At 58.5% G+C, this 25,988-nt stretch overlaps 1 protein-coding gene and 1 long non-coding RNA gene across 2 annotated transcripts; both read left to right on the top strand.

Moving 5' to 3' along the window:
• The first annotated feature begins 1,925 nt into the window (after positions 1 to 1,925).
• On the top strand, positions 1,926 to 12,750 carry WNT10A (Wnt family member 10A). Its single transcript, XM_002712483.6, has 4 exons — positions 1,926 to 2,174; positions 3,154 to 3,416; positions 9,537 to 9,916; positions 12,112 to 12,750. Exons 1-4 carry the CDS (start codon positions 2,062 to 2,064, stop codon positions 12,607 to 12,609), a joined length of 1,254 nt encoding a protein of 417 aa, XP_002712529.1. The 5' UTR covers positions 1,926 to 2,061; the 3' UTR covers positions 12,610 to 12,750.
• A 2,638-nt stretch (positions 12,751 to 15,388) lies between these two features.
• LOC127491561 (uncharacterized) lies at positions 15,389 to 18,189 on the top strand. The gene is made up of 3 exons (XR_011387566.2): positions 15,389 to 15,562; positions 17,301 to 17,466; positions 17,580 to 18,189. It is a non-coding gene; the product is annotated as an uncharacterized LOC127491561 (long non-coding RNA).
• The last annotated feature ends 7,799 nt before the right edge of the window (positions 18,190 to 25,988 follow it).

Raw genomic sequence — 25,988 nt, 5'->3', positions numbered from 1 at the left:
CAGCCTCAAGCCCTTAATTCCTGACAGCTGCGGTGGCTGCCGGCAGAGATGGGGGAAAGGGGCGGGGGCTATGCCTCAGCCTCCTCAGTGCTCGGGCCACCCCCACCACCTGACAGTCTGGGGACAAGGAAGGTCCCACCCCTCTCCTCCAGTTCCCCTGGGATGGGCGATTCCAGGAATGGGCCCCTTTTGTTTCGGAGCCCAGAGGCTCCAGAAGTTCTGTTAGCCAAGAGGGGCTCATTTCAGAGAGAGAGAGAGAGAGAGAGAGAAGAGGAGTTGGAGGAATGCGTGTGTACAGCGCGGGAGGCCCGTGCCCATTTCGCAGAGGGGGATGCTGAGGCCACAGCAGAAATAGCATTCACTGTCTGGCCCCAGGTTAGAACTGGAACCAGAAGCCAGAGCCTCTATGCCCTAAGCCGCTGGCTCTCCGAGCCTTGCCTGGACTATGCACTCGCCCTGTATTGAGGGGAGAGTCTGGTGTTCAGCAGGGGAGGGACAAGAAGGGGTCCCAGAGGGCAGTGGTGCTGAGGACCTCCTAGGAGGCCATGTGCACGCAGGGCCAGGGTAGAGCCAGGGCGAGACCCGCAGCATCCGTGTGCACAGGCAGGCGGCACTCAGCACTCGGGGTGGGGGTGCAGCCGCCGTGCAGGGAGTCTGGAGCGCTGGGGTCAGTTCCGGCTCTTCCACTAATTTGTGTGGCCTTAGCCAGTCCTGACCTGTGGGAAGCCTCTTTCTTTTGGTGGATGGCCCAAGTGCTTGGGCCCTGCACCCCATGGGAGACCAGGATAAGTACCTGGCTCCTGCCATCGGATCAGCGCAGCGCGCCAGCCGCAGCGGCCACTGGAGGGTGAACCAACGGCAAAGGAAGACTTTTCTCTCTGTCTCTCTCTCTCTGTCCACTTTGCCTGTCAAAAAAAGGGGGGGTTTCAGTGAAATGACCTCAAAATCCACTTCGAGGATTCAAAGGTCCTCTACGCCCTCCTCCCAAGAGGGCCACCCTAGGGTGCCAAGCTTCATAGCAAGTCCTGCCCGGAGCCAGGCACTTTGGCCATCATTACTTCACTGGCTAGATGACCAGATGGGACGCGGCTCGGTTAACATTTCATAAAGGGGCAGAGCTGTCTTGCCCAGCAGGAGGCACCTGCTTAAGGGCACCCAGCAACAGTGAGGAAGAGCCAGAGACTACCAAGCTCCTGTGCAGGACCCCACGCCCCCTCACTAGGCAGGCCCAGGGAAGCCCCCCCCAACCCCACCCTCGCCCCAGGTAGAGGGGCCAGCTCTTCCCTTGCACGTGCATGTGTTGGGGTGGGGGCGCGCTCGCCAACAGCTGCATCTCAGCCGCCGGGTACACACACTTCGCTCGACACGCTTTGCCCACACAAACCAGCGCGCCCCTGTTCAGGGGCACAGACCTAGAGACCTCTCCTTCCCCCGCCCTCGCCACGATCGCTCCCACCCAGTCCGGAGCGGACGCAGTGGCCGGCGCCTCGGGAGGCGCACACGCCTCCACACCCCCGTGTGACGTCACGTGGGGTAGAGCCCTGAGACACCAAATGGGGGGGGGGAGGAAAGGGGAGGCGGCAGCGCTCCCCGAGCTGGGACAGTCACTCGCTCTCCGGGCTGTGGGGCCGGGTACAGACAGCGCCGCCCCCCCCTCGGCCGTCTCGCAAGCCCTCGGGAAGCGCAGGCTCGCAGCACGGCGCTGGGGGGGCTCCCCGGCACCCCAGCCCCGAGTCCCCAGCCCGCTGCACTTCTGGGCCCCCCTTACCCTCGAGAGGCACCAGGAGTTGTCGCAGGGGGGCCTCGGGAAATTCCCCGGACCCCTGTGCCAGGAGGTGCCCGGTTCGCCCGCTCCCCACCCCACCCCCGAGGGCGGTGCCCGGGGGCGCTGCCCCATGGAGCGGGGAGGCGGGCGCCGTCTGCTCCGGGAGCCGTGACCCGAGTCGGAGCTGTGTGTCGCAGCCGCCCCGACCCCCGCCGATCATGCGCCGCGACCCCCGGCTCGCCAGTCCCACCGGACTGTGAGCCCCCCCATTCCCCCGCCGTCCCGGCCCTCGCGCCATGGGCAGCGCCCACCCTCGCCCCTGGCTGCGGCTCCGACCCCGGCCCCAGCCGCGGCCCCCGCTCTGGGCGCTCCTGTTCTTCCTACTGCTGCTGGCTGCTGCCGTGCCCAGGTGAGCCTGCACCTCATGCTCCGCCCTCCTGGAGCGCTGGGACCCCCGGGGAGCCCCGGGGGGCCTCTGGTTCTCCCGCTGGGACAAGGGGGCCCGGGAGGGAGGGAGGGACATGGAAAGTCAGGGAGCTTCCCTCTCAGGAGGGGGTTAGACTGGTGACAAAACCTGGGCAAGTCCTGGAAGGTAGGGCAGTGTCCAGGAGAGTGATGGCAACCAGGAGGGGAGGCAGACGTGGAGGGAGCGGGACCAGCCTGGAGCTCCTGCCATTCTGGGAAAGTGCACCCCCACCCCACCCCCAGGAGACCTCCTCCACCTCTGAGATCACCCCAGCCCCTGGGAAGGGGTGGGAAGTGGGGAACCCAGGTGAGGTCAGGGAAGACAGCTGGAGAGGCTCGGTGTGTGTGTGACTGAGCGAGCCCAGCCAGCTGTGCTGCTGAGCGGCCCTGGAGTGCTTGTGTGCGTGGATGTGAGAGCTCCTGGGTCCCTGCGTGTTAAGACAAATCCCGGCATAAGTGCGGGTGTCTTTGCACGTGTGTCTGTAACTATGATGGCGTGTGCACGTGGATCGCATTGCTGGGTCTGTCTGTCCCCCACGCGGTGTGCATGCGTCTGTGTGAATGTGATGGTCTCCAATGTGCCTTTGTGAGTGGGCTCGTGGCGGACCCCGTGTGTACTGTGGCCTCTGTGCCCAGAGAGGTACGGGTGAGACCCTGTGTGTGCAGGCCTGGTGGACATGTATGCATTGGTGCAGGCTTACCTGTGTGTGTGTGTGTGTGTGTGTAGCCGGCTGAGTTGCATCGGAGGGGATGTTGGTAAGGAAGTAAAAAAAAAAAAAAAGGTTTAAGAGGTACAGATGGGCCCCAACTTCAGAGCAAGGGTTGGAACCCAGAGGGCCTCTGGCCTTGGGACGGCTGTGTTCTTAGACAGGCCCCTCCCAGCTTCCCCAAACACTTACCCACCCCGCCCCTCGTGCCCGCAGGTCAGCACCCAACGACATCCTCGGCCTCCGCCTGCCCCCGGAGCCCGTGCTCAACGCCAACACGGTGTGCTTGACGTTGCCCGGCCTGAGCCGGCGGCAGATGGAGGTGTGTGTGCGCCACCCGGACGTGGCCGCCTCGGCCATCCAGGGCATTCAGATCGCCATCCACGAGTGCCAACACCAGTTCCGGGACCAGCGCTGGAACTGCTCCAGCCTCGAGACTCGCAACAAGATCCCCTACGAGAGCCCCATCTTCAGCAGAGGTAGTCGCCCCAAGCCCTGCCTGGTCCCCCACCTCCACCACAGCCATGCTTCCTCCCCAGGGGCTGCACACACTGATTTCTCTGCCTCTTCCTGGGCTCAGAAAGGCCGTGGGGCACAGAGAAATGGATTGCATGAGGGTGGCGCTCCTGGCTTATTGTGCTCTTACACTGACACCACCCCCCTCAGACCCAGGAAACCCTCATGTCCGTCACCTGCCTCAGTTTACCCTCCACTTAGTGAACCACACTGAGGATGAAGAGCCACTAGAAGGGGCTGGGGACTTTGCCAGAGCGTGGGCGGGTGAACCACGGACACTTCTGCTGAAGCTCTTTGGGGGCTGGGGGGTGGGGAGGATACACCACCAGGTCTGTGTCATCCTTGCCACCTCCAAAAGCCCTCTTTGAATCAGAGGCACTGGGAGTGCGCGTGCCTGAGCCATACTGGAGGCTCCTACCCAGCAGGCCTGCAGGCCCTGCCCACCCTTCTGCCCCCAAAAGCTCAGAGAAGCTGCACCTGATTTTGGGGTGACCTCGGGGCTCACCCTGACAACCCCTAGAGTGGCCTGGGCTAGAGAGGCTGGAGATGCAGGAGGCCTGGTCACTCCCTTCTGTTCCTATCCGCCTCCTGACCTGGTATCTCAGGCCGTGGTGCTCAGGTCTTTGGGAAAAGACCTGGTCCTGCCTCCTGGATAGGTCTCTCTGGGTATGTCTCCTGGTCCCTTGAGACATGTCCAGTCCTCGGTGCACAGTGCAGGAGGAGGGGTCTTCATATCCCCTGTAGCCTTTAGGCACATGGCTTCTGGGGGAGCCAGGCTTCAAGGCACCCCAACTTCAGAAAGAACTCAGAAGGCCAGGGCCTTTCCCTTTGCACCAGGACCCCTGCGGGGCCCCCAAGTCAGGGGCCACCCCAGCCTCCGTCGGCTGCCCGCCCCGCCCGCGCGCTCCCTCCCGTCTCCCCCGCGCGCCGGCCCGGGGCGCCGTTTCTGCCCGCCGAGCGCAGCCCGCGCGTGTGGCGGCTTGCAGCCCCAGCTAATCCCCGCGGGCCGCCAGCCGCCTCCCGGCCCCAGCCGCCCGCGCGCCCGCCCCACCCGCTCCTCCCGCCCCGTGCGCCCCGCCCGCCCCGCCGCGCGCTCGGCGACACCAAGTGACAGGCCCTGGCCAGGCCGGGCCGGGGCTCCCCGCCGCGCGAGCCTGCTCCCACCCTCGGGTTTCCAGGTAGCCCGCACTGCCCGCAAGCCCAAGGTCCTCGTTTCGGTGTCCTCTTGCTGGGGGCCAAGGCGGATGCTGAGGCTCTCACCCCGCGCTTCGGGTGAAGCCAGGCAGGGCAAGTCCTCCATCCCGCTCCCCGGCCCCGGAGTCCCCTCCCGTCTTCCGGTGCCCTCCAGTCTGAGCGAACCCAGGCGTCCTGATCGGGCGCCGGGACCGGCCAGCGCGGCTGGGGTGAAGGACCCGAGGTCTCTCTCTGCAGCTGGGGGCGAGGTGGGAGCGGGGAACAACGCGGGGTTGGCTTGGCGCCAGGCGCTCCCGGGTTCACCTGCAGTTTAATAAGCGGGAGGTGAGCTGGGGGGACGGGTGGGGGAGAGGTTAGGGGTGGAGGGGGAGGCTTGCCAGGGCTAGCCGCGGCGGGGCGGTGCCCAGCGCCTGTAGGGGGCGGGACCGCAGCTCCGGGGCTGCGGCGGGGGCGGGGCTCCCTCCCGGGCCTGGGCACACCACCCTACCCTACCCTCTGTGTCTTGTGCCCCCAGTTAGGACAGCTGGCTTCTCCCCCTTTGGAGGGGACTCTGGACCTCTGGAGGGAAAGCCACGGCTCCCTCCTCCGCTGGTCACCCCTGCGCCCCTCCCCCACACACATCCGGGGTCACTCTTCTTCGGGGTCATTTCCTGGTCCATCTTGGCCCATCTCCTCCAAGACTAGATGAATTGGAATTCCACGAAGCCACTCCTGGTGGCAGTCAGCCCCTAGTTGTTCCCTGCGCATGGTCAGGGACCTCAGTTCCCTGCCCCCCAAATGGAGTATGGTGGATTGATATCTCTTCTGACCCAGGGTTCCCAGGGGCTTCTCTTACAGGTGGGTTAGGGACCACCCGGAATCAGCTGGGGGAGGGCCCTGAGCCCAGGCTCACTGCTTTGCCCAGCGCAGGAGCTGCAGGGACCTGGGTGCCCAGGGCACTGGGGTAACCCCAGCTGTGTGTGCTAGGGACCCAGGTGGCTGGTGCCTGGGCAGACATCTGTTGCAATGAGGACCCCTCCTTCTCCCACTTGGATTTGAGGAAGAGGCTGCTGGGCGCTGGGCCCAGGCACTGGAGTGGAGAGGAGGTGAGAGGCTAGGCGGGGCATGCAGTGGATTCACGAAGCAAGACCTAGGAGGCCCCCCATGGTCCAGGTGCTACCCTTCCTAAGGCCCAGACCTAACTGGAGTGGAAGGAAAGGGGGGGCGTGAGGCCCTGAGCAAGCCAGCAGAAACTGGCAGCTTCGGTGTGCAGCTTCTGCCCTCCAGGGCCCTGCGCCTTCTCCCAGCCCCCTTGTACATTCATCCTGGGGTCTTGGTTTTATACCTAGGCCTCCAGGGCTTGGAGTTTGTAGCAGCACTCAGGTGGAGAAACTGAGGCACAGGCCATCATATCCAGGATCACCTAAGTCCCTGCTATTCTAATGACACCCAGTAAATCAGCCAGCACTTGCTCTATGTCAGGCACCGTTCTACAGCCCCTTTACCCATGCTTTAGCCTCCTTCTACAGTCCCCGTGCGGCAGGTCCTATTATTATCCTCATTTTACAAATGAAGCTGAGCGAGGTTGGGTAACTTGCCATTAGTCACACAGCTTGTAAGTGAGCAGTAGAGCCAGGAATTAAATAGGGTCTGCTGATTTCAGAGCCTGCGCCCAACCCCCTGCTACACCGCTGATAGCAGCTCCCCCCGAGTGCCCAGAGGTGAGCTGGTGCAGTGGGCATGGCTGCCAAGCAATGAAGCTGACATGCACACATGCACACACCTACACATGTCTGTGCACATGTGTGGCCCCATCCAGTGTCATGCTGAAGAGTTTCCACATGGACACAATTCTCTGCTTAGGCACACAGATTACGTGCATGGAGGGAATGGGGACCAGGCCTCTCCCCTTCCCTCTCTCTTTGACTGGGCTCTGGCTTCTCTAGCCCCTCCTAGTTCCCACTGGCTCCTGAATCCTCTCTCCTCCACACCCCCCTGCCCTCCAAGCCTCCTCCCAGCCCCTTCCTGGTCGTTGGCTGTGGCCTGTAGCAGCAGCTGACTCCACTTAGAGGCTGGCAGTCCCTGTCCCAGATCAAAGGCAGAGCGGCTAATTGTGCGTCTTAACGAGCCCCCCCCACCCTGCTCGGGGGCAGCCCAGCTGGCCACGGCCCCGCCCTACTCCCCCTCCAGCTGGCCAGATGGCACAGTGCCTGCGTCTACCCCAGACAGTCGGGGCCAGGACCGAAACTGGGGCCCTGAACGGGAGCCGGCGCAGACCCAGTAGGCTGGACTTCGCTGAGGCCTGGATGCTTGGACCAGAGGGTGACGACACTCGCCCTGCCCTCATTGACACGTGCCTGTGACAGCTGTCAGAGGCCATGGGATGCCGCAGGGGAAGGCATCTTTAGCTGCCTGGGGTAGGGGTGCTGTCTTACATGTCTCCAGACTCACCAGACTGCCCCGAATATGACAGAGCCTGGCAGATGGTGGTCGGTCGGTTGGTCTTGTGCTTCCCTCTGGACCACGGCTAGCTCTTTCCTCCTGTCAAGTGCAGACAGGGCCCTGGGAACTGGACACTGGACTACCAGGGTGTCTTTCTCAGCAGTGGGGTGACTTAGAGCCACATGTCCTGCAGCAGGAAGTTGCCAGGCCAGTGACCGCGGGCTCCCCTCTTCTGCACTGTGTGTGTGCATGTGCGTGTGTGTACATGTGTGTGTGTGCATGTGCGTGTGTAGGGGCGGGTGATTTCTGAGGCTTGGGCTGCCTCTGGAGGACTGAGTATTGCCATGTGTCCTAGGAGCAGGCTGGAGACTCTGCCAGCAATGAGAGAAGTGCTCAAGAGGCCAGGGATAGAAGCAAGGTGCACTTCCCAGGGACTTGGGTCAACCCTCCTTCCCCAGAGGCCCCATCAGCCGAGCAGTTTCTGCCCCTGCCAGTTCCCAGCATCCCCTTTGAAGGCTCAGGTGCCATCCCCAGGCTTCTTGTCTGCTCATAGCGGGGCTTCCTATGGGAAAGGTGCTGAGATGCTTTGAGGCGCAAGGAGACGCTAAGGAAGGACAGTCTGCTTCCTGGGCTTCTAGCGGCCTCCATGGTCTATTCTAGAATGAGTCATAAGCCGAACTCTCCCTGGCCAGAGCGAAACAAGAAGCCAGGCCTGAAAATGCAGCGGATCTGTCAGGAGGGAGGATCAAGCACAGCTAATGGGTACGCAGTGCGCACTGACTGGGCCATTATTCCAGGCACTTCACATTTACTGACTTGTTTGCTTCTTGGAACTACAGCAAGGCAGAGAGTAGTAATCTTGGGGAAACCGAGGCACAGTGTGGTGACGCTCACTTGGCCAAGGTCCACATAGCTGTTAACAGCTGGGAAGTGGAAGAGCCAAAATTTGGACACAGGCAACCTGGCTCCCAAGATTAGATTTTTAACTCCTCCTCTTCCTCTTCCTCTTCCTCTTCCTCTTCCTCTTCCTCCTCCTCCTCCTCTTATGATTTTGCCAGGGCAGGAAGTGGTGGACAGGGATCTGTGGCACTGGGAGCAAGGATTTGCAGTACACTTGGCCTGGTTGGCCTGGTTGGCCTGGCGTCACTGTCCACTCCTGGTTGGCCTTCCTGGGTCTGTGCCCCTCTGACATCTGACTTTGATACTGGGGTGGAAGGGCCCAGACTTCTCATTTGCTGTCACTTTCTGGTCTCCCCCAAGGCCATCAGCTTCCTCCTAGGTCTGGGCTTCTCCCACGAGAGCCCTTGCCACAGATGGATTCTCTTGTCATAGGCCCAGAAGATAGCTCAGTCAGGAGCACCACGAGGGAAGGCAGGGTAGATAAGTCAGTGACCAGGCTGGCACAGGTGCGGGTCCCTGACTGTGGCTGGGTGCGGGTGAGGCTCTGTGCCTCCTGAGAATCTAGGGGGAGGGTCTGCCTCCGCTTGACCTTCCCTCTCAATTTTCAAAATACGATATGCCGTACTCCCTGCAAACCGCTTGACCCACCTGTAGCATCCCTCACACAACCTGTGCCACTGACCCAGGGGGGCCACAGGCAGAGTGTCCATTTCAGGCATGTGGACAAGGAAAGGGACATGTTGCTGCTTCTCTGTTCTGCCTCTGGAGCCTGGTCATCAGGGAGACCTGTGGTGGGCACACACCAGGCAGGTAGAGAATTTTAGGAGCAAACTACCTCCTCCTGTTACGGACAGCTCCTGCAGCCCAGAATTCCATCACTGGTCAGTCACTCTTTTTTTTTTTTTTTTGACAGGCAGAGTGGACAGTGAGAGAGAGAGACAGAGAAAGGTCTTCCTTTTTGCCGTTGGTTCACCCTCCAATGGCCTCCAAGGCCGGCGCGCTTCGGTCGGCACACTGTGCTGATCTGATGGCAGGAGCCAGGTACTTCTCCTGGTCTCCCATGGGGTGCAGGGCCCAAGCACCTGGGCCATCCTCCACTGCCCTCCCCGGCCACAGCAGAGAACTGGCCTGGAAGAGGGGCAACCGGGACAGAATCCAGCGCCCCGACCGGGACTAGAACCCGGTGTGCCAGCGCCGCAAGGCGGAGGATTGGCCTAGTGAGCTGCGGCGCCGGCCACTGGTCATTCACTCTTCAGGTTAACCAATGTCTCCTATCTGGAGGCATATTTTTAAAATTTCAGGCATCACTTCGAGAGGGATCTGGGTTTAGTGGATACTTGCTGCCCTACAGGAGAGATGGAGAGCTGGCTCAGGATGCTGTCAATCAAACTGGGAGGGTAGTGCGCTGGCCAGACTCCTGCCCTGCTTTGACTGCTACCCTTGAACCTGATCCTTCCTCCCCGCCCCCTCTATTTCCTTTCGATGGGCTGAGAAGTGGGGAGGGCAGCCAGGGCGATGGGATATCGAGGCCTCTTCAGAGTCTGTGTTTTCTGGGTCTCTAACCGCAGGTTTCCGAGAGAGCGCCTTCGCCTATGCCATCGCGGCAGCCGGTGTGGTGCACGCCGTGTCCAACGCGTGCGCCCTGGGCAAACTGCGGGCGTGCGGCTGCGACGCGTCCCGGCGCGGGGATGAGGAGGCCTTTCGTCGGAAGCTGCACCGCTTGCAGCTGGACGCGCTGCAACGTGGAAAGGGCCTGAGCCACGGGGTCCCGGAGCACCCCGCCCTGCCCCCCGCCAGCCCGGGCCTGCAGGACTCCTGGGAGTGGGGCGGCTGCAGCCCGGATGTGGGTTTCGGCGAGCGCTTCTCTAAGGACTTTCTGGACTCCCGGGAGCCTCACCGAGACATCCACGCGCGCATGAGGCTCCACAACAACCGGGTCGGTAGGCAGGTGAGAGTCCCATCACCCCTGGGTCTGCGCCAGACCCCCCCCGGGGGGGCCCACCCATTCCCCACGCCTCTTCTCTTCTGGGGACCACAGGGCTCCCCCATCTCATTGCCCTCTCTAAATTCAGTCAACAAACATGCATCAAGTACCAGGGAGTAGATTAAGACCAGGGACCCCCGGGGCTGAAAGGGCTTTGGTTCTGGGCTACCACCACCTCCTGCGGGAGCCACCTGCTCCTTCCTTTTCCTCCCGATGGCAGAGAAAGGGCTGGGCTGACAGTCAGGACCTCAGGCGTCCGCCCTGCTCTTCCCCTGTAGAGCAAGAAGGTTGAACTGGATCAGGGGAAGCCCCCCCCCATCTCCACCTCCCAGCTCCCCTGGCCAGTGATTCTGTGACCTCCTCCCCTGGGTTTCCTGTGCCGTCCACTGGACATGCTGGAAAGGTTGTCCCATTGCCTGCCACCTTCCTCCTTCAAATGCTCCTGCTACTTCAAAGGTCATTCATGCAAAAGAAGTAAATGCATATGTAAATCAGAAGACTAGGGGGGCGGGGAGGAGTGGGGGACCACAGCCTGCGCCAGCCTTGTGCTTACTGGGCGTTCAGCCCTGTGCGGACCGCTGCGCCACCTCTCAGCCTATCTAGTTCCGACAACTCGCTCCGAGGTGGATGCTGTTATTAACCTCATGCTCAGATGTGGAGACTGAGGCATAGATTGACTAAGAAGCTTGCCCAAGGTGTTGCAAGGGGGAGAAAGTGGTGGAGGCAGCGTTCGCCCCGAGGCGGTTGAGCTCGGAGCCTGGGCCCTTTAGTTTCCCCCACAGAGCACCCGAGGTCCGGTCTGGTCTGCACCACGATGCTTGCTGGCCCTCACGGCCACTCAGGCCCTGCTTGCTCTGACTCCCTGCACATCCCTTCTCCTAATCCTGCCCCGTTCCTGGCCTCCCTTCACTCTGGCTGGTGCCTTCCCCGCTCCCCTTTCTCTCCGCCTCTGAGCCCCCACTGTTGCATCTTCTTCCTCCACAAAGACCAACGCAGCTGTTCCCTTCTTGACTTAGAGGTGGGGTAAACTGAGGCACACCTGCCCTCAGATCACCCAACTCCTCCCCCAGCCCCCGGGCCCTGCCCTTGTCTATGCAACTCTTTCCCCCAACTTCAAGATACCATTCTGGCCCATACCCCCTGCGCCTGCTCCTCCTCCTCTTCCTCGTTAAACTGGTTAATTAATGGCTGCTGCCTGTGGGAAGCACATGTTCTGGAGCTGTGGGCCTGGGAAGGCTCTAGGCTGGTTCCCACGTGGTGCTGACACCACAGGCTGTGCAGAGGAGTGCGCAGCCCTTTAAGACCTGGAGGGGCAGGATCCCTCCCTTCCAGCCCCTATGGCCCAGCTGTGAGGGCCCTGTCCTTGGTCCCTCTGATCCAGTGTGTGTCTTTGGAACGGACTGGGGGAAAAGGAGGCAGCGTGCAGTGTCCTGTGGGCTATGTGGCGAGGCTAGTGCCAAAGGGGTTCTGGGCAGCAGTCCTAGGGCATGCTGAGAGCTAGGTATGGGGTGAAGACCCTTGCCATTTTCCCTGGCCTCCTCTGGACTTCATTATCTTCTGTCTTCCGGTAGAGCTTTGGCCCCTAGTGGGTGCTCACTTCCTTGGAGGAATCCCACCCCCAGCCCCAAGAAAGGACGGCAAGGCCCAGTGGGAGTGGGAGTGGTGGACTGGCTCCCAGCCTACCCCCCTACCCCTCCACCCCTGGCGGAGCGGGGGCTCACAGCCTGGAGCGAGGCCAGAGGCTTTGGGACCGTTGTGGCAGAGCCTGCACCCCCTTGCTCCTCGTCCCTCTGGGACGGATGGAAGGCAAGGGAATTCCCCTGGAGATCTGGGATCCCCCCTCAGGAAGCAAGAGCCTCCAGTCCCAAGAGCCCCCTGCAGCTGCGGCGGCGGAAAAGGCTAGGGGAGCCGGAAGGAGGGAATTCCCCCGAGGGGGCCGACCCTGGTGGGAGGCGGATGGGGGCACAGCAGTAAGCAGGCAGAGGAATTCTACCGGAGGAAAGACCTGGCGCCGGTGCCGTGGGGTCCCCGCTTCTGCTTGGGGCCTCAGCGTTTGCCTCTGTACGGTGGAAGTGGCTTGGCTAGTCTCAGCGGGCAGGCGGGCAGGGGGGCGCTGACGGCCAGCGTTCCACCCCTCACGGCGGTGCCTCCCTCCGCAGGCGGTGATGGACAACATGCGGCGGAAGTGCAAGTGTCACGGCACGTCGGGCAGCTGCCAGCTCAAGACGTGCTGGCAGGTGACGCCCGAGTTCCGCGCCGTGGGGGCGCTGCTGCGCAACCGCTTCCACCGCGCCACGCTCATCCGGCCGCACAACCGCAACGGCGGCCAGCTGGAACCCGGCCCGGCGGGGGCGCCGTCCCCAGCGCCGGGCACCCCCGGGCCGCGCCGTCGGGCCAGCCCCGCCGACCTGGTCTACTTTGAGAAGTCACCCGACTTCTGCGAGCGCGAGCCGCGCCTGGACTCGGCGGGCACCGTGGGCCGCCTGTGCAACAAGAGCAGCGCGGGCCCCGACGGCTGCGGCAGCATGTGCTGCGGCCGCGGCCACAACATCCTACGCCAGACCCGCAGCGAACGCTGCCACTGCCGCTTCCACTGGTGCTGCTTCGTGGTCTGCGAAGAGTGCCGCATCACCGAGTGGGTCAGCGTCTGCAAGTGAGCCGCCCGGGGCTCCCCGGGCACACCCCCACCCCACGCCTCCCTCGAGAGCCCCGGCCCTGGCCCTCCGCAGCGAGCTCGGCCAGGGCAGCCCCCTTCTTGGCTCCTGGAGAGGAGGCTGGACCAACATGGACCCTCCTGGCTCTGCGGATCTGCAGTCGCGGGACAGCCCAGGACTGCTCACTCCTGTGGGCTCTGCGACAGCTCAGTTGGGCCAACGGTGGCCCTATCTCCTCGCACATGCGTCAGGCAGGTGGCTCCTGAGCCTGTCTCCTTTCAGCCTCAGTCTCCCGCCCCCGCCCCTTCCCCTGCAGCGGAGGGAAAGAGAAGAAATGGACATAAACATTCCCCTCATGGTTCATTTAACAAATATTTATTTTGCACTCTCGTGGCCCTCTGTCCGGGGATGAGGGGCACTGAAAACCCTGATGTGGATACTGGAGAGACACACACAGTGCCTGCCCACTGGGGGGTTACATTCTTGCTGAGGAAGAGGGACAAATAAACAAGTAAACACGCAAGGTCATTTCAAACGGTGCTATGTGCTGTGAAGGAAATAAAACAGGACTCTGGATGTAGAGTTGTTTTGCGGGGAGGGGGCGCTTTGGATAAAGCCACTGGTCAGGGAAGGCCTCGAAGAGCTGTGACAGTCATGCTGAGACCTGTCAGATGGGAGGGAGGGATTGAGGGTAACAGCTTTCCAGGCTGACGCCAAGCGGATGCAAGGGCTGTGGTGAGAAACAGCTCTGCCTCCTGGGAGGCACAGCAAAGAAGCCATTGTGATTGAAGCCACCAGGGGCTGGCCAGCAGGAGCGGAGCCCAGAGGGTGGGCAGGGGTCACACCTACTGTCCCTGCAGGTCAAGGGGGTAGGGGTGTTATTTAAGAGGAATGTCCTAAGCAGGGGACAATCCTGGTCGGATTCCCCCATGGATTGCTGCAGGTGGAACGGGCTGAACGGGACGAGATGACCACTGGAAGGCCAGGCAGGGGGTTACCACCATCCACCTAACCAGAGATGAGGCCTGAACTGGGTGGAGGCAGTGGCGAAGTCTAGAAGGGGCTGGAGCCCCCGCCCTCGGTGCCAACTCTCTAACCGCCCACCTTGTGCCTGAGCCCTCTGCCACAAGCCAGGACGAGTGGCCCTGCCCAGCAGCAACCGTCGGCAGAGACAGCAGGCACTCTGAGAAGAGTAATCCTGGGCAAGACCCAGCTCAGCCCAGCCCAGCGCCCCGGGGAGCAGGTGGGGCCAGGAGGTGCGGCTGGGAAGAGGGGGCGGGGGAGGGCCCGGAGACTCACTGTCTGGATTCTGGTCTCTCTGAGTCCAGGCAGGACAGGCAGGGCAGGCAAGTGAGGCTGGGGGGAAGGGGCATACTTCCTGGGCCTCTTGTGCCTGTAGGCTCCCAGCTCGGGGAGCCCCCTTGCAGGTCAGTGATCCCACCGCGCCCTCACATGCCCATAGGGACACTGTGGAGCTGGCGGTCTGGGCCCAGGGTTGCATTCCCCTTGGCTTCCAGACCTGATGTTTTTCCTGAAACAGACCCCCTAGGAGGAGGGCGGTGGAGAGGGAGGTGGGGTCAGGATGAGCCAGACAAGGACAAAGTTCTTGTTCCTGTCCCCAGTTGCCCACCTGCACGAATTCCATTTTCCCTCCCCTGTCCTGTGTCCCCCTACTCCTGGGTGGGGCTGAGACAGAAAGGAGGCCTCCAAGGGTGGCACCCGGGATGACCCAACGGTTGGGAGATTTGTCCCCACTGGCTTGCCTTCAGCCCCCTCCCTCTGATTGCCTGCATCCCAGCCGCTCCCAGGCATGCCTGGGGCAGCAGGACCTTGCAAATCCTTGGCTGGGCTGCCTCCACTTAGAACCGGGTTTTTCTCCCCATCCCCCAAAAGACAGCCCCATAGGCGGGCGGGTGAGAGTCCCTGGGGAGGAGGGGTGAGCGGGAGCAGCCAGACACACCTGCCTCATTCCTTTCCTCTTGATCACCCGGGAGAGAGCTGTGGGGGCTGGGTTCCCTACCCCCTTCCCCTCTCCCATTCCAGTGAAGAGGAGAGAATGCAGGGGGGGGGGGTGCTCCCACCCCCCAGCACTGTCCACTACAGCACTAGCCTTGGGCTCCCCCCACCCCCGCACTGCTTTCTAGGCTTAAAGAGGATGGAGCCGGCGGAGGGGAGACTGAAGAGTTACAGGATGAAGCCGGGACACCCTGGTGGAGCAGCAACACTGCAGAGCAGGGCTGTCTCCGGAGAGAAGGGGGTGGTGATTGGGCTAGGGGAGGGGACACATTTTAGTGAGTCAAGGCCTGGTCATCCGACCTGCAAAGGAGGGGAGGAAAAGGTGGGGAAGGAGCGAAAGGGGTCGCCCACCCACTGTCCTCTCCCTGGGCCGGAAACTGACCGGAGTGCTGGCACCAAAGGTAGAACCCACAATTGTAAAGAGGTGTGTTGGGACTTGGTAAAGGCCCTACATAGACATGTGGAGATGATAAGGGGCACTGGGCTATGCACACTGGCTGAAGCCTGATGAACCTGCTGTTTGGCAGTAGGGCAAATGGGCTGAAAGGAGGTGGGAGTGGGGGAAGCTGCCAGCAGCAAGGGGAGAACCAGGGGCCAGGCAAGGGAACAGAAGGTGCGCAGGGGTCACTGGGAGGAGGAGAGGGCCTCTCCCACCCCCAACGTCTTTCACCTGAAGGTCACCTGTTACCTCCTGGTAGGGGGAAGAAGTGCTGGGCGCTACTGGAACCCTCGTGGCCCCACGGTGGCGGGAAGCCGAGGAGCTAACGGGATGAGGACGGTGGACAGATCGGCAGGCAGTAGCAGGTTAAGGCTGGGGTGGGGTCAGAACCCAGGCATCCTGCTTTTCAGTCCCCCAGGAGCCGAAGTTGGGAAGCGAGCCGAGCAGAGGCGCAGGCGTGCAAAGGTGGACCAACGAGCTACAGGAGTGCCCCGGAGGAGGGTGAGAAGAAGGGTCAGGGCCAGCTGGCCACTCCTCCTCCTTCGCCCCCAGCTAGCCTCCGGCAGGGGGCCTTCCACGTTGGAGAGTGGCCAGGCCCCAGTCGCGGTCCCTCCCCTCTCCCAGAAGCACCCCCCCTCTTATGTGGTTGCCGGCAGCTGCCTGCGGTCGCCGCAGCCCCTGTGCTCAAGGCACGGGGACTTTCCAACAGGGGAAAAAATGACTTAATGAGAGTGGGAGCCGGGGGCGGGAGGGACAGGTCCCTGTAATCACCGCTCCGCTGTGGGGCCTGCACGCCTCCGGGCCCTTCCCCGGCTTCCTGCTGCCAGCGCCCCCCTTGGGCTCTGTTGGGGGAGGGGCATCCCTTTTCAGGATCTGTGCTCTCCGGGGGCCCTCCGGCCGCCTTGGCTCCCTAGGCTCGCCCACGTGGGAGCAGAGATGGCCTCGCGATCCCTCTCTGGACCTTGTCCTTGGAGTCGGCGCGCGGGGCGGGGGGGGGGGTGCGGGTAACTCTTGCAGGGTCCTCGGTTGGTGGGTTGTAGGGGTTAGGGATGGCGAGGAGAGCCCTTCGCCGCTTCACGGCTGCGCACTCAGAAAAGCCCCGTTGCTGTGGCAACCAGGGCAGCCGAGGTGTGTCCGCAGGGCTGGGAGGCGCCCCCCCCTTTCGCCGCTGCGAGCGCGGGGGTGGGGGTGTGCCGTTACCATGGCAAGGGTGCGCAAGGAGGGCACATTCTTCCCCAGGGTGGGAGCGCCCTGGGGATACGAGAAGGGGGGCGACGGGGGCGGCAGACAGGGGAGGGGGTGGGTGCTGGTCAGAACATGGGAGGAGTTTCGGACCAGACGAACCAAGGCTTCTAGGGTGGAGTTAGGAATAGGACCCCCCCCCCGCCCCGGTCCCCAACAGCTTTCCCGGGGCCTCCAGCTGCCCCCACCGTTCTCTGGGGTTCAACCCCCCAGCCCCCGATTTCGGAGAAGGGACCTGACTACCGACCTGAAGGGCTTTTGGCTTTCTTCAAGGCCAGACCCACGGAACTTAAGGGGCGCGCCCTTTCCCCCCAGAGGAGCTGCAGCCCAGACTGCAGGCTGAAGCCCTGCAATTAAGCCCCTCACCCGCCCCTGTGCCGCCCGCCGGCCCTCCGCCAGGCGGGTCTGCACCGGCAATTACAGCCGCGCGTAGCAGCTGATTACCTCGGAGCCGGGGAGCAGCCGGGGTGGGGACAGCCGGCAGGGCAAGGGCTGTCCCTGGCCCCAGGGTCTTTAACTGGAGCTTCGGCTGCGGCCCTTTCGTCTTTTCCCGGCTCTGGAGGTTACAGGGAGGAGTCTATTTCGTGCTTCTTCCTGCTGTGCCTCAGTTTCTCACTCCTCGAACGCACAGTGCGCCTGGGGCAGAGAGACTGCAGGAGTGTGTGTGTGTGTGTGTGTGCGCGCGCGCGCGCGCGCGCTGCAGTGTCTGGAGTGGACAACAGGGTACTCCAAAAAGTTCAAGGCCCCCGAGGCCGGCTCTCTCCCGCCTCAGGCTGCCTCGTGGGTCTCTCCTGGCCCTGCGCCCGACCCCGTGGCCCCAGATCTATCTTGCTGAGCCAGCCCGTTCTGCATTTTTGTGGGAAACAGAAAACGGCGCCCCCTCCGGGCGGGAGGCTCCCCCTTTTTGGCCCACAAGGGAAGGCGATCTGCGAGTGCGATGATCCACTACCACTCCCCGACCCCTGATGTCCCTTCGTGCTTTTCCCGCGGACGGCAGGTCTGCCGGAGCTCAAGGAGCGCTTCTCGCCTCCCGCAGTCCAGCTGTCCGCATCTGGCCAGCAGCTGGGAGCCGCCCACCGCAAACTGCTGAGGACACGGCGCCCTCTGTTGGTGCAGAGCCTCGAAACGCCGGCTTCGGGTTGCACTGCCCGCCGCAACATCAGGTCTGGGGGCTCGCCCCGGTTGGGTGGGTCTTGGGTTCCACCCATTCGATACCCTTTGCCTGTGAATACCGCCCGCCCTCGGTCTCGCATTCCTCCCAAATCTCACTCCACAGGTTCCTTCTTCTCCGGCTGCTGCCTTGCTGACCCTGTCCCCTCCGTCGCCCTGCTCCTAAAACCCTGCACGGCGACCTAGCTGTCCCCACTTTCTTCATGGCCAGTCGTCCGAGCGCGGCCGCTGCTTGTGCGGCGCCATCTCTCAGCGCCCGATGTAGAAGTCCTAAATAAGGAACACGGTTACATAAATCACCGCCCATTTGCTCAATGGAATTCCTCGCCGCGTCCTTAAAAATGAGGTGGTTGAGGTATATTTAGTGACTGAGGCAGTGTTTGTTCTACGTGGGGGAGGGATCTTGGAAAATACAGAACAGCACAGCGCAGCGAAGGGGCCCTCTTGTACTGCAGCGAAAATGTATAGACGTGATTTGAATTTCAAAAGTCTAAAACAGGCATTGAAATGCTAACGGTATTTTTGGGTGGGGGATTACAGGTGGTTTGCAAGTTGTTCTCAATTTAATCTGCATCTCTCATTTTCTATAATGAACATGTGTTAGCTGGACATGGTAATAATCCAGTATTCAGACCATTTTGACCTCAATGTGAGCATTGAGTTATACAATACAAATATACTACATTTAAAATGTTTAAAATGGTACTTATTTGAAAGATTGAGATTGACTCCTTTATTTGTTAAATATTTATTTATTTATTTGAAAGAGTTACACAGAAAGAGGAAGAGAGAGAGATCTTCAATTTGCTGGTTCACCCCCAGCTGCCTGCAAAGCTAGGAGTCAGGAGCTTCTTCCAGGTCTTCCACCTGGGTGCAGAGGCCCAAGTATTTGGTCCCAAGTCTTCCTCTGCTTTCCCAGGCATATTAGCAGGGAGCTGCATTGGAAGTGGAGCAGCCAGGACTCAAAATGGGTCTCAAACCAGTGCCCACATGGGATGCTGGCATCATAGGCAGCAGTTGTATCCACTGTGCCACAATGCCAGCCCTGAGAGATTGGTTTCAGCTGTTGGTCCTCTCCTCAAATGCTTGCCACCGTCAGGCCAAGCCATGAGCCTGGGGCCAGGAACTCAATTCAGGTCTCCCATGTGGGAAACAGGGACTCAACTACTGGAACCATCACCTGCTGCCCCACCGGGTGCACACTGATGAGAAGCTGGAACTGGGAGCAGAAGCCGGACTCCACACCAGGCACTCTGAATGGATGCAGGTGCCTCAAGTGGTGTCCTAAGCACTGTGCCAAGTGTTCACACCAAATATACTAAATTTTACAAAGAATCCTTTTTAAAACTACGAATTGGGAGATCTGTCTCCTGACAAGCATTAATATGACTGTTGTTGGGATTTTCTGTTCAGAATTGGAGTGGTTTACAGTAAGAATGGGTTTCCAATCTCTGACTCTCAGAGCTCAGAGAAGCCAAAAGGTTGTTAAAAGGGTCCTGAAATCCATGTGTGCATTCAGTATTGTTTGTGAATGGAGTAGGTTATTTATTTTCCACTGCTTTTCATATGGATGAAGACGCTGCCATCATCTACCATACAGAAAGCTTGTATAAAGGTTATTACCTTTTGCCCAGTCTTCATCCTCTTCAGTCTCTGCAACCCTACATCTGAGTAACTGTCCTCCCCTCGGGCACACATCACCCTTGGGTGGCTGACAGCTGATGGTGCACTGCCTGGTCCTCCTCCCATTCACAGTGCTGCAGAGATTCCGTTCACTCGTTCCTTGCCTTTTTCTTTTGAAACAATTTCAAAGACACAGAAAGTCCACATTCCCCTGAACCACTTGAGTTAATTGCCTACAGGATGCTCCAGTATGCATTTCCCACAAATGAGGACATTCTCCACCCTAACCTAATACAATGCTCACAATTGGGACATTAACATTGCTGCATTAGCCCTGGCTAACCCACAGGCCTTATTGGATTTTCATCCATTGGTCCAAGGATGTCCTTTCAACAAAAGGATCCAGCTCAGAATTCTCTATGGCATTCAATTATCAGGTCTTTCCAGTCTCCTTCCATCAGAGATGTTTCCTAAGCCTTTACTTTCACAACCAGGGAAATTTGGAATACAAGAGACCAGTTATATTGCAGAATGTCCCTCAATTTGGGTTTATTTTTCAGCCCTCATGACTAGGTTTGTGTTACGTGGTTTTGGCAGCAATATTACAGATGTTGTTTTCCTCCTTGTCACATTATTGATCCTGATGCTCAAGTTTTCCCAGATTTGGTCCACCTGGCAAGCTGGCTTCTGTCACTATAGTTCTCTGAGCACCTCCTTGCTGTCTGGCACAGCAAGATGTTTCAGGCTGGTGTTGTACTTCCTCTGCCCCAGCCCTGGCATCAGCCATTTCTCTCTTCTTTGGATGGAGAATGATACTTAGAAACCAAAATCTGAGTGCAGGATGTGCTCATTGTTCTTGAAGTGTTCCTGCCTCCAGACCTCTCCTTTCTTTCTGGATTGATCTCTTTCTATGTGACCGACCCCTACTCATGCTGCTACTGTCCACACTCTCCTTGCAGGCACTGTCTTCCTCCTTCTTGTCTCTGATATAGCCCAGGGCAGCCTGACTGGAGGGATGTCTTGCCTCGCCTGACCCTGCATGATGGCCTTTGAATGACATTATTCAGAAAGGAAGTCAGGCAGGTAGGAAGGCTGGAAACAATTTCACTTACTCTTTTTTTTTATTTAATAAATGTGAATTTACAAAGTGCAACTTTTGTATTGTTGTGGCTACCCCCCACCCCGCCCCCGCCGCCACTTCCCTCCCCCCTTTCACTTACTCTTGGAGCTTCGGAGACACTTCTCACTACTCTCTCCTCCGAAAGTGGCAATAGCTCTTCCGGTTGTCCCTGTCCTCATACTCTATTATTTCTCCGATACTTGATAGCCAATCCACCTGTTTGTTCCTTGTCAATGTAGATCTTGAATCTGATCATATATCAGCCCCTTCATTACCATCTTGGTCCAAGCCACTGTCTTCTCTTGCCTTGATTGGCTACAGTTGCCTCCAAGTTGAGCCCTCACACCCAACCCCCCAGTCTGATTCTTTGGAACTGTCAGCCATGAAGTTGCCTTCTCAGCTCAGGATTTTCCAAAGTCTTCCTATCTCCTCAGAACACAAGCCCACATACTGACAGTGATTTACACAGAACCTCCTTGCTGTCCCCTTCAGCTCATCTCCTATTCACCTCCTCATCCATTGTGCTTCTGCCACATTGGCCTTCCAGGAGATCTTTGAATAAGCCAAACACCGTCCTGCCTCAGGGCCTTTGCAAGTATGATTTCCTTTGCCTGAAATAGATTTCCTCAATAGATTTTCCTTCCTTAGAATATTTCCTTATGAGAGGGAGCTTTACAGAACAACTCTTAGAAAATGGCAAACTTCCTCTTCCTTTTTATTTTTCTTTATAGTCTGTGTCACACACTTGACATATTTGTGTGTTTGTTTACTGTCTGCCTTTGTGCTCTATAATGGAAACTCCATGAGAGCTGAGACTGTGGTTTGTTCTGTATTTCTAATGCCCAAAATGGTAGTGATACATTGTAGGCATTAACTAACTATAAATGGATGAATGCATGATTGTCCATGGGAACAACTGCCCATCTCTGTCTTCAGGCTCAGCCTTCCTTCCTACAACTTTTCTTGACATTCTGGCTACCAACTAGACGTGTTTTGCCATGTGTCTGTGCCCCACAAACTAAAGATTTTTTACCTTGAGTCATCCTTTTATGTGTCTATATGTTAGTTTTAGGACTGGGACTCTCTTTGTTCATTGCAATTTTTTCAATGCCTCGCACAGTGCCTGGCATACAGCATCCATCCCAGATGCCACAATAGCCTCCCATCTGGCCCCTCTTTTTTTGTTTGTTTGGACAGGCAGAGTGGACAGTGAGAGAGAGAGACAGAGAGAAAGGTCTTCCTTTTTGCTGTTGGTTCACCCTCCAATGGCCGCTGCGGCCGGCACACTGCGCTGATCCGATGGCAGGAGCCAGGTACTTCTCCTGGTCTCCCATGGGGTACAGGGCCCAAGTACTTGGGCCATCCTCCACTGCACTCCCTGGCCACAGCAGAGAGCTGGCCTGGAAGAGGGGCAACTGGGACAGAATCCGGCGCCCCGAACGGGACTAGAACCCGGTGTGCTGGTGCCACAAGGCGGAGGATTAGCCTATTGAGCCGCGGTGCCAGCCCTCATCTGGCCCCTCTATTCTCTCTCTCTCTCTCTCTCTCTCTCTCTCTCTCTCATTTATTTGAAAGTCAGAGTTACAGAGAGACAGGGAGAGACAGAGGGATCTTTCATCCACTGTTTACTCCCCAGATGGCTGCTATGGCCAGGTCTGGGCCAGGTCAAAGCCAAGAGCCAGGAAGCTTCTTTAGGGTCTCTGACATGGGTGTCAGCGGTCCATACACTTGAGCCATCTTCCTCTGCTTTTCCCAGGCTATTAGCAGGGAGCTGAATCAGAAGTGGAGCAGCCAGAACCCACACGAGATGCCGGTGTAGCCCACTATGCCACGAAGCCAGCTCCACATTTTCGCCCTTTTAAATCGATTCATCTCTATCAGGTTTCTATATTTTTAACTCCGATAAAGTGCTCTAATCATGTCATTTCCTCTGACTAAAGCTTTCAATGGATCTTTGTACCAATTAGGTTTTTAAATTGCCAACAACAGAAGTGGACTCTGGTTCACTTAAGTAGGAGAGGAGTTTGGCAGGGATGATATTGGGCAGCTTACAGAACTGACAGCCTTAGGAATAAGCTCGGTTAGTAGGCAAGAACCAAGAGAAGCGAGATGGTCAGAACTTCCATCGTACCCTGTCCCAGAGCAGCCTGGTTAGGGGCTGCTGCTCTGGCTCTGGGGGCTGTCTCCCTGCGCACTGGCTGTTGCTTCCCCTGGGGTGGATTCCAAACAATCCCCTTCTCCTTGGGTCCCTTACTGAAGATTCAAAGAGCTGAGCAGGAGCACTGATTTGAACTTGACCTTCCTGCCAGGTTTCTGACTTTCCATTAAGACTGGCTTGAGGAGGATTACCAACATAGGAAGAGGGCTCAGAGGCAGGGCAACTAAAGACCCTAGTGCACCTCCACATACGGGTTCCTGAGCATGTCACCAATGCCCTCCACCACCTGCCACAGCGTGTCATGTCTAGTTTTCCCGCTAGCACACCACGCTATCCTGAAGCACAATTGTACACTGTCCAGTGTTGCTCCTTCCTGTCTTGGCTTCAGCAACACCCCTGCTCCACGGGGTTTGTCCTTTCCCCTTTGTTCTGAGCTGGTCCCACAATTTATTTTCACTGACAGCATGTTGTGCAAGTGGCGCTGCGGGACTTCCAAGGACAGGCCAGAAGGAGTCGTGCAGCTCTGCCTCAGTCTCCTGGTATGTTCCCCCTGGGGCAAGCCAACCACCATGGAGGAGCTCTGTCCACCTGGGCACCACCATGCCGTGAGGAAACCTAACAAGCCACATGGGAAGGTCGCATGGAGAGAAGGCAGGCCTGGCCAGTCTCTGTCTGTCCCAGCCAATCGGGATGAGGTGCCAGACTTGTGATTAGAAAAGTCATCTTGGACTTCCAGTCCAACTGAGCCCTCAGGTGATGTCAGCCCGAGCCCCTGTCAGACTGTAATCTCACCTGAGAGCCTCCCATGTGCAAACCACCCGGCCGAGGGCAGCCTCCCTAGGACTGTGAGATGTGGTAATAAGTTGTTGTTCAATGCCACCGCATTGGGGGTGCTTTGTTCAGCAACGCAGTACTCAAACAGCCTCCTTCGTAGCTCATGTTTTGCTCTCTCTGGAGTGTCCCCCACTGTCCGATGCCAGCCAGGTGCCCACCCACAGCTTCACTTGTCAAAATCTGTATGTTGAGGGTGGCACAGTGTGGAGGAGAGAGTTAGGCTTGGAGCTGAATCCTCTTTTAGTCTCACTATCCTTGCGACCTTGGGCAAATTAATTGATTTCTTTAGACCTCAGTTTCTGCATCTGCTGAATGGAAAGAAAAACACCCATTTCCTAGAGTAAAATATCTGTGACTGGTCCATGTTGTCTCATGGATGGGTGGGAGGTCTTTAGCTGATACAGGACATGTAGACTTGCATCAAAGGGCTCTCCTGAGGTCCTATTCCCAACACTAATGAACTCTATGGGTTTGGACAAATAACTTCATCTCTGGGCCTTGCTGGCCTCCCAAGTAGCATGTGTAATGGGGTTTCTTTGGGCGGTTTTGTGGTGCTATGCAGCACTGTCCCCTCAAGGTAGAATGTCCAGACCCTTAGGCCGTGTCGCTTAACTGGCATGGCATCAGGATCCTGAGGATGTCCACAATTGGGGCTCAAGCCTAGTGCCCTGGGAACGTGGTGACAGATGGCAGGTAGGAACAGCAGAGGCTGAGACGGCATGGAATAGAGCAGAGGCTGGGCAGGACCGTCTTGTGGCTCAGGGCACATCCATTCCTCGGCTTTCAGGGCCTTCCCAGTGGAGAAGGAAAGATCTGGGGCACTGTAAGGGCAAGGTAAGCACCCAGACATCTCTGTTGTGGGGTCTCCTGGGGAAAGAGCTGAGAATAAGAAGCAGAAGATACTTTCCCATCAGAGAGGGAAGAGGAGGAAAGACAGGTGGGCCAGGAAGCTATGGGGGCCCCTGGGCCTGTGGACAGGCTGAGAGGCAGCAGGTGATGGTGAGATGGGTGGTTTCAGGCAGCAGTCCTGACCATGTGGCTGGACGGAACTGCCAGGCTGCTACTCAGGTTTCCACGGACACATGGGGATTGGGGAAGTTACAGAAGCACGCGCGCTGTCTGCTTCCAGTTGCACCTGGTGCAGAACGGGCAAAACAAATTAATGCCATTGGAAGGCAGGATGGTGGGCACCTGTGCAGGGGAACCAGCGACTAGAAGGAAACGCAGGGGTTCCTGGGGGTTGGCAACATTTTCCTTCTTCACCAGGGCCTGCTCTCACCACTGTGTTCATTTGTGAACTGAAGGTTTGTGCACTTTCCTGTTACTTCAATTACATGTTAAAAAACACTTATGAACTCGGGGGGGGGGGGCTGGCACCGTGGTGCACTAGGTTAATCCTCTGCCTGCGGCGCCGGCATCCCTTATGGGTGCCAGCTCTAATCCCGGTTGCTCCTCTTCCAGTCCAGCTCTCTGCTGTGGCCTGGGAAGGCAGTGGAGGATGGCCCAAGTGCGTGGGCCCCTGCACCCACATGGGAGACCAGGAGGAAGCACCTGGCTCCTGGCTTCGGATCGGTGTAGCTCTGGCCATTGTGGCTGTTTGGGGAATGAACCAAAGGAAGGAAGACCTTTCTCTCTCTCTCTCCCTCTCACACTGTCTGTAACTCTACCTGTCAAAACACACACACACACACACACACACACAAAGGTGGGGCTGGCGCTGTGGCATCCACCTGCACCAATTCTCTTCCCAGATGCTCCACTTCTGATCCAGCTCCCTGCTGATGGGCTGGGGAAGCAGTGGAAGATGCTCTGGGTGCTTGGGCCCCTGGTACCCATGTAGGAGACCTGGAAGAAGCTCCTGGCTCCTGGCTTCAGATTGGCTCAGCTCCGGCTGGTTGCGGCCGTTTGGGGAGTGGAGTGGATGGAAGATCTCTGTTTCCCTGTCTGTAACTCTGCCTCTCAAGTAAATAAGTAAAACTTACCCCCCCCCCCCACACACCCACACGGGGCTGGCACTGTGGCACAGTGGTCTAAGTGCTTAAGTGCTAGTTGTGAGGTCGGCGTCCCATGTTGAAATATCAGTTCAAGTCCTGACTGCTGCACTTGCCATCCAGGTCGTGGCTAACACGCCTGGGAAAGCAGCGGAAGGTGGCCCAGGTGCTTAGGCTTTTTGGAGACCAGTATGGAGTTCCTGGCCCAGCCCTGGCTATTGCAGCCATTTGGGGAGTGAACCAGTGGATGGAAGATCTCTTCCCGCCACCCCCGCCCTCTGCCTTTCAAATAAATAAATAAATAAATACATAAATCTACACACACACACTCACACCCAACAACTTGGGAAATCGAGGGTGAATGGTTATTTCCCATCTCACGCCCTCTGAGACGGCACCTCTGTTGGGGGAGTGGGCAAGAGATTAGTGGGCTGGGGGTAAGGACTGCCTGGTTTCTGGCTAGACGTTTCATTTCTTCCTGCATATTCCTTCATTAATTCACTTAACGTTTAACAACTCCCTCCATATTGAACACTGTACTCACCGACAGGGACAAAGATTGTTATTAATTACAGCCGTTTCCATTTGCTTAGAGCTGAGTGTGGAGTAGGCACTGAACACCCCTGTCACCCTCACAATAACCCTGGTATTAGCCCCAAATGTCAGTTGAAGGCGTTTCAGAAAGGCTAGCAAATTGCTTAAGGTCACACAGCGAAGAAAATGTCTGTTTTTTCATATGCACCTGCTTCTGTGGATCCAAAGCCTAGGTACTTTTCACTGAGCCCCAGG

Source organism: Oryctolagus cuniculus, chromosome 3 (assembly GCF_051225735.1).
Source record: "Oryctolagus cuniculus isolate XC-2025 breed Fujian yellow rabbit chromosome 3, ASM5122573v1, whole genome shotgun sequence".
In the NCBI taxonomy this organism is placed as follows: Eukaryota; Metazoa; Chordata; class Mammalia; order Lagomorpha; family Leporidae; genus Oryctolagus; species Oryctolagus cuniculus.
The sequence above is the reverse complement of the archived record's forward strand: the minus strand, read 5'-3'. Positions and strand labels throughout refer to the sequence as shown.

Excerpts from the sequence above, each read along its gene's own strand:
- WNT10A (XM_002712483.6), top strand. The coding sequence starts at position 2,062 with ATGGGCAGCGCCCACCCTCGCCCCTGGCTGCGGCTCCGACCCCGGCCC. Across the intron at positions 2,175-3,153 it reads CTGGCTGCTGCCGTGCCCAG|GTCAGCACCCAACGACATCC; the intron begins GTGAGCCTGCAC and ends TCGTGCCCGCAG. Across the intron at positions 9,917-12,111 it reads ACAACCGGGTCGGTAGGCAG|GCGGTGATGGACAACATGCG; the intron begins GTGAGAGTCCCA and ends CTCCCTCCGCAG.